Source organism: Salmo salar, chromosome ssa08 (genome assembly GCF_905237065.1).
Source record: "Salmo salar chromosome ssa08, Ssal_v3.1, whole genome shotgun sequence".
Classification (NCBI taxonomy): domain Eukaryota; kingdom Metazoa; phylum Chordata; class Actinopteri; order Salmoniformes; family Salmonidae; genus Salmo; species Salmo salar.
The window spans coordinates 192,551-200,173 of record NC_059449.1 but is presented as its reverse complement, the minus strand read 5'-3'; the positions used below and the strand labels follow the sequence as shown (position 1 = coordinate 200,173).

Sequence of the window (7,623 nt, the reverse complement as noted above, 5' to 3'; positions counted from 1 at the left end):
TGTTTGATAAAGTGGTCCACCTGATGATGTCTAAGCAACAGGCGCTTTCGGAGAGAGAGAAAAGGTACAAACCAAAAACAATCTACAAGATTATCAGGGATATGGTAATCAAGGACTCTAACACTATACAGGAACAACAACCATCGCGTTTGTTATTGCTTGCGCTGATGGACCTAGTGGACATTGAAAGTGGTACAGGCTTTGAGTCTATGTCAGCTGTAGACAAGGCTGGTGTCAAGCACGTGCTACTGGCACACGGCAACTACACAAACTTCTTTATACCGACTAAAGAACTGATAAGTCCCAAGGGTAAGAAGGTGATTCCAGTGGTCACACAGTACTCTGAAAAACACAACTTTGTCTACTGCGACAGCAACAGGTCCATGATTGGAACCTACACCGTTGGCATCCCCAAAAATGGGAAAGGCAAGGGGAGGTCATACTTCGTCCAAGAGGTACTATTTGTCCCCGGACCCGAGAGTCTCGACTTGCTGAAAACTGTCACTGGTAGCATGTTCGAATTTTGGGACTTGACCCTGGAGGTGCCCACTCACTCTACAGCACTCACCCCTTCCTTTCAACAGATTCAGCCTATCCAGTTGTTACGCACGGAGGACAACACAATGTCCGCCCAGGTTCTAGTCTCTCACATGGAAGAGATAGCCCCCATGTGCTGCGTACTAGGCACTGCTTCGGCTGACATGTTGAAGAAAAAGAAGGAGACAAGAGTTGATTGTTTCACGGAAAATGAAGTGATATGTGACCTAAATCACTTCCATTATGAGACCCATGGCCCTCGTACTGTCTACTTTAGAAGGAGCAGCAAGTTCCTGGATGGCAAGCGGGTGAACCTGGTACCTGTTGTCGTACTGAGAAAGAGCCAGGCTCTGGCTACTGAATTGTACGTGTCTACTACTGTGAGGTTTTGCAGGGCCGTGAAGCAATCATGCGTCAAGGGCAACGGTGAGCTGGTGAGCAATTGGAATGACACACTACAGGAGCTTGAGAGAGACACGTTTATCACTGGGGCCGAAATGTATCAGGAGATACACAATCCCGCATTGGCAGCGTTCATCAAGCGTGTGAATCCAACCAGCTGGTGCAATTACATACCAAAGCATGTGGAGAGTATGATTAGTGACCCTATCATGGTGGAAGTGGTAGAACTGGCCATTGTGTATATGGACTGTAAGATCCCCAATGCGTTTGCTGTGGCAGAGCTACTACACTGCCCACTTCAGAAGGTGAAAGACTACGTAATGTTCTGGAACATGTACTCCTCTGACAAGATCATTCACACAGCAGTAAAAAAGAAGCGTGCCGGTATGGTGGAGCAGCAGATGAGCAAGGACTGGTTAGAGTTGGCTCAAATTACGTGCAGATACATGCGACGGAAGTATGGTAGCGATGATGAAAATCCTGAAATGGCTTCAGCTCGTGAAGAGCTGTTTAAACCCCACACACCTGACAACGTAGCCAAAGCCCAAAGGACCTGGCACTCTCTGATCAAACACGATACAAGCAAGGTGAAGGACAAGGATTTGGTAAAGATGTATACCACTGCCAAGGTGCTATTTTTAAAACTCCGCACCTATCACAACAAATTAAAGAAATACCTGAAGGTAGGAGAGGGAGAGAGAGAGAGGTGCGATCCAGATAGCGAATCATCCTCACCACACTCTACCCAAGCGCAAGACCCTGATATGTCCTCTAAGAATCCGGCTCATGTTGACAAGCACAGCAAAGAGGAAACTGGGACTGGTGACAGTGAGAAGTCTGACACTTGTTACTCTATAGTCACACCTGAAACAATTCCCATTTCGACGTGGATCAAGAACCTTCCCACTCTGCTGCTGAGTGAACCTTGGTTGAAAGATGAAAGTCTCAGGAGAGACGCTGTTTGTACTCTCCTCGGATTGGATAACACCCTTTTGGACAAAAGACACAGGGACATCCTCGCAGATTGGGTCAGCAAAAACCAAACCATTGTAAATACACTTCAGAGCCACGGCTTGCAGGACAGACTCAGCAAAGCCCTGATTGATAGCTTAGAGTGTATGTCCACCAACAATTGGAGACGCAAGATATCAGTATCCTTCCAGGGTACCCTGTATCAACCCAGGGGTGATTCAGCTCAGCCTGTTGCAAACCTGTCCAGATCAATGAAGCATGGAGCCGAGAGAGCGAAACGAGATTCCGGTAGCACCCACATTGGCAAACGTGCTAAGAAGCAAAGACCTTTGCAGATGACCAAACCGGTAAATCGGGATCGATCGGCTTATAAGTCAAATAAGTCAGTGGGCAGAAAGTTATCATGGGGGCAGGGTTTCAAAAAATACTACGACTCACAAGTTCACAACCTGTCCCCCAGGTGCAGTGGTGATGATGACCACCCTTGGCTGAGCCAAGCAGAGGAAGCCACCAGCGAAGAGGAAGATTGTAATGTAGATGAGAGTAACTTCCCCGGTGACGACTTGGAGGCTACAATGGGCTATGACAACAGCGAGGCCTTTGACGAATATGATTACAGTGACTCATTCATAAATGACCGATCTACTGGCAACGAACATAGCAGTGAAGAGGAAGAGGAGGATGATGCATTCTGTGCTCAGGTGAAAAGGAGGGTAAAATTGGCTAAGTCTAAAACCAAGAATGCTAAGTGGGGACATTGGCATAACAGCTGGTCACAATCAGAGTCCGAACAGGATGCCCATACCTCTACGACTAGCTGTAGTGGGTTGAGAGAGGAAAGGAGCATATATAAACGCACCCTGCTATCTGACTCGGAGGATTCTATAAGGCCAGATTGCAAGCGTGTCAAACTCACAAAACCCAAGCGCTTGCATCACAAGAGAGAATCTAAAAGGAGCAGGAGGGACAAGGGGTGTAAAGAGCCGGTTCTCAAGTTCGTAGGAAGGAAAGATAAAGTGTGTGCTAAAAAGAGACTGGACAAGTCTAACACAAGGTGTGAAACTGCAAAGACCAAGATACCAACCCACAATCGAGATGCACAACGATACAAAAACAATCTGTCCGATCCTGAAGAAGATGAGGACGACTACCAACGGGAGGGACCCGCTCAGCAAAGTATAAAAAGGGTACCTTGGTCCAAGTCAAAAAGCACTCGCTCTCCAGTTATCGATACAGACTCAGAGCAGGAGGACGTGTGCACACCTAACACAAGGTGTGAAACTGCAAAGACCAAGATACAAACCCACAATCGAGATTCACAACGATACAAAAACAATCTGTCCGATCCTGAAGAAGATGAGGACGACTACCAACGGGAGGGACCCGCTCAGCAAAGTATAAAAAGGGTACCTTGTTCCAAGTCAAAACGCACTCGCTCTCCAGTTATCGATACAGACTCAGAGCAGGAGGACGTGCGCACACCTAAGAAGATCCAAAAAAGCCCATTGGTCAATAGGCCCCGGGAGAACCTTGACAACCCAGGAGCCGAGAGGTCCCTAGTTCAGCAGGACGTTTCAAACCCCCAGCAACTTGTCAACCTCCCAGGTGTTACAGGTTCACATCGGAGGTCTGGTGTGTCACGAGACAAAGAACACAGATTACATGTAGATGAGGGGAAGGCAGCCAGTGTCACTGATCAAGCTGCCCGGCTAGCGGACACCACTCAACGCCAGTGTTCGGATCAGGAGGACCGCGGAGAGTATCACCATACCCATCCTTCTGAGCCTACATCCGCTGCCAAGTCAGAGTGCCAGTCAGAAGCGAACACGGGGTCTCAGTCCGAGAACGATTCCGAATTGGACTTCAATGCTCGACTGGAGAAAAACCCTGCAAGGGCAAGGTGTAGCGCATCTGCAACGTACTCTGGTGAAACTGAATATTTTGTTTCTATGTGATAACAGTTATGTCTTCCCATCTAATAAAGAAGCAGCCTGTACGTGGGCCGAAAAATGCTTACGTTATACGATATTTAGAGGGGCTGGCTAACAGTGTCTCTGTCTCACAGTTAGACGAACCGTGTACGTCTTCAGCAGTGCTGTCAGCTACGCATTCAACCTTGAGGTATAAAGCGGAGGAACCCAAGGTTGTTGTCAATACCCTGGATAGGTATCTTGTGATGAAATGATACCAATGTCTTTACTTTGATATGGAAATGTTTTAACCTGTGTGACTGCCCTATACCGAAATGTATACCCATCCTTGTATGAGATAATAAACGTGCGCTAAACACTGTACATGCATCAGGATCTGTTTGTGTGTTGTCTTTGCATCTGTCCTCACCTGCATGCATGTAATTATAGCCCTTCTATAATATAACACTGGACGCTTATAATTGTACTTGCATCGCACCTTTATTAGTTGATACAACAAGGAAATACAATGTACATACTGATATATAATATTACATATGTACAGATCCTTCATGTCACACAGTGGGGTAGCTGTTTATGGTACATGAGCATATAGGCTACGCCATCGTATAGCATAGATCCAGCTTCGTAAGTTGACTTGACATCTTCCCAAGAGCACACTCTGACATGAGAGTCGTCTGCGAGATACCAAATGTCGTTGTCGTCTCGCACATAAGCTGTGTAATGTCCACAGTAGTGAGTACCACGGTGGGCTACAACAGCGTACAGCGTGTATACAGTAGCTACCGGAGCTTCAGGTTCTTTCATGATATATTTCAGGTCCAGTGTCTCAGGGAAAGCAAACCTTGTGCCTGTCTTGACTATATCAGTGGTATCTCTGCCAATGTTCCTAACACGTTCGATCCTCATACACACAACCTGCGGCAATGTCACTACCTTGCTGGTGATTTCAATCTGAGTTCCTGTGTGGCATTGTGTACAATGGTAGTCACAGGTGGTGAACGTGTTGTCAGTGTACAATTTGATATAGTCCTGCAGCTCTGTGGGGAGATTATCGCCTATCAACACTGTGATCGTGTTGGACTTATTGAGTGTGGACTGGACTGTGTTACAACGGAGGCAGCGCACACGGTCCTCATTCTCAATGTCCCACAAAGAACCTATCCTCTTAGATATCCCACAGTCGTCTGCTAGAGCGTTGATGATGCACTTGAAGACCACGTCTGAGTCCTCCTGAACATCGAAGGGGGCTCCTCTGTACAATGTCATTGCGTACACTAGTGAGCTCGGATCACACGGGGACATGTTGCCTTTGGTCATATCGTAGATGAGACACTTCAGCCTCACTGCCACCGTATTAGGAGACCGGGGATCTTGATCATCGACCAGTCGAATGAGGTCCCGCAGCTCACGTGTCCAACACAGCACTTGGACAACGCTGTTGATGCTGCAGTAAGCCCCGTAATTGATCAAGCCGCGCATAGTGTAATGTGGGCCAGGGAGCTCAATCACCCTTGGCAGAACAACGACACAGATGCCTCCGTGACACAGTCGACAGCAGTTAAGGCTATCTAGTACTTTACGTAATTTAGTACTCGGTCACGCTGAATGTCGTCACGCCATTGAACAGCTCTCTGAGAGATAACACAGCAGACCCCTCCAGGCTCATTAGAACCATGAGTATTGTCATCTTGTAATAGTTGAGCGTGAACTCCTGCACGGGTCCCTGTCGCTTACACTTTGTGAACAATATGACTGGGGCCCATTTGGACTCGATCTGGGACACTAAGTCGTGTGTGAAACAGCTACCGTTGTCAGTCAGTAACTCTGTTGACCGGTCCAGTTGATCTATCCTGGCAATCCCAGAGAGGGCCGAGACGTTCAGAGTCACCTTTGTCAAACCCTGCGTACATTCTAATGTCGTCACTTCGAGTCTAGATGAGCCGAATATCTTCACCCTCATCCTTAGCACTATGTTCCTAACCAGTGTACTCAGCTTAGTGTCGCCTGGGCCTTCTGCTGTCTGGTTGCCTCTGTAAGGCTGAGGTTCTCCGTATACCAGCAGTTTGCCGCAGCTTCTATTACGAGCGTCTTCTTTCTCACCCAAGTATGTTAGCCAGTCTGGTATTTCGGATGTGTAATCTCTGAACGTGAAGTATCTACCGAGTAGAGTTAAGAGGTGTGGACTTGTCCTTTCTCCGTTATTGAATTGTCTCAACCACTCGATCGAGTCGGTCAGTACCTGCGAGGTAGACGTGCCGGTACTGAGATTACAAAGCCATTTGCACAGGTTCGAGTCGGGTAAGTGCTTTGCCACCATAGTAGCACAGAGACTGGTCAAGTTCTTACATTGGTCACTGAACATCGAGGACGATGGCTTGTTGAAGTTCCTGCTCAGATAAGGGACAATGTCGATCATCACAGCTCCTTTGCCGATAAGGATGTATCTCCATTCTGTCATGTGAGTAGGTAGCAACCTCGTATCTAGGGCCACCTTGAGCGTGAGAAAGACTTGTAGCAGAAAGGCGTATACCGAGTTAGGTGAGTCTGCGACAGTCCAGTTAAACACCTGCTTGCAGTCATCGAACAACTGAGCATATTGGAAGATGAACACATCCTTGCTCATAGAGCACTTACACAATCCATCTCTAGGACCAGCAAATATAAGAGGGTGCATTTGGGTCATGCTCTGTGACTGGATAACCACGCAGTCTTTGAAGCGTGCTATCTCCTTCTCGTTGGTACTCTTCAGAATGACCATGGTTGTGTTTATCTCGCCCTCGATCCTCTTGCCTCTCATACTCACCCTATCCTCTATGTCGTCACCGATATCCTGTGCTGGCTCTGTGGCCGGTATGCTGCTGGGTGGTTTCGGTGTACCCTCGCCACTAGCGTCAGTACTGGTCCCCTTGGACTGGCTAACAATGCGGTTGTCCACACTGGCTCCCACTTGGCCTTTGGTGAGCTCTAGAGCCGTGATCATCTTGCCTCTCATATTATTCACCCTACCCTGTGTAGCATCACCGATATCCTTGACTGTGGCCAGTGTGCTACGGGGTGGGTTTGATGCATCCTCGCCACTGGCTTCAATGATAGGCCCCTGGGACGGGCGGACAATGAGGTTGTTCACACTGGCTCCCGCTTGGCCTATGGTGAGGTCTAGAGCCTTGTTAGAGTTATCACCCACAGACACTATATTGCAATTGCCATTGTTGACTATCTCATCACCCAAATTGCTACAGCTCAAAATGTCTGCCAAGGTATCACTCCATTCAAGGTTATTCAAATCCAGTAGCGATACATCCCTTGACACGTGCCCCTCATCAGGGGTGACTGAGTTTTCCATACCGTAAGCCTCCTTGGACTGGACGGGATGAAGTTCATCTGTCAGTTTGCGTGTCTGTTTCATATCTATTATGACTGAGGGGCGAGGATGAAGCTGCTGCTGTGGACAGTGTTGGTTCGAAGTACCCACGTCTGGACGGTCTACGTACACCCCGGGAGCCATCTTGGAAGGTCTGACCTCGGACTGATTGTCTGTTTCAGCAACCTTGCGTTTGCTATACTTGCTCTTGTATAGACATTCGAGCTCCGTGACCTTGCTCGAGTACCAACTGTACGGCTGGATAAGATCAGGAGCCAACCTGATAAGGTCTATTCCGTAGTACACTTTGTGATCGGACCCGATCACTGTAACCGGGAATCGTGTTGCCGATCTCTCTTCGACAAGTGTAGTAAGGTCCTTGGGGACACAGTCGTTGGCCACTATTATGTCGGTTGA

General features: G+C 48.0%; 1 protein-coding gene across 1 annotated transcript; it reads right to left on the bottom strand.

The window, feature by feature from the left end:
• Positions 1-4,391: 4,391 nt before the first annotated feature.
• LOC106596493 (ubl carboxyl-terminal hydrolase 18-like) lies at positions 4,392-5,324 on the bottom strand. Its single transcript, XM_014187773.2, has one exon. The coding sequence runs from the start codon at positions 5,322-5,324 to the stop codon at positions 4,392-4,394; it is 933 nt and encodes a 310-aa protein (XP_014043248.2).
• Between the last annotated feature and the right edge of the window lie 2,299 nt (positions 5,325-7,623).

Bases quoted from the DNA above. Each gene is read 5' to 3' on its own strand.
- LOC106596493 (XM_014187773.2), bottom strand. From the start codon at position 5,324: ATGCGCGGCTTGATCAATTACGGGGCTTACTGCAGCATCAACAGCGTT.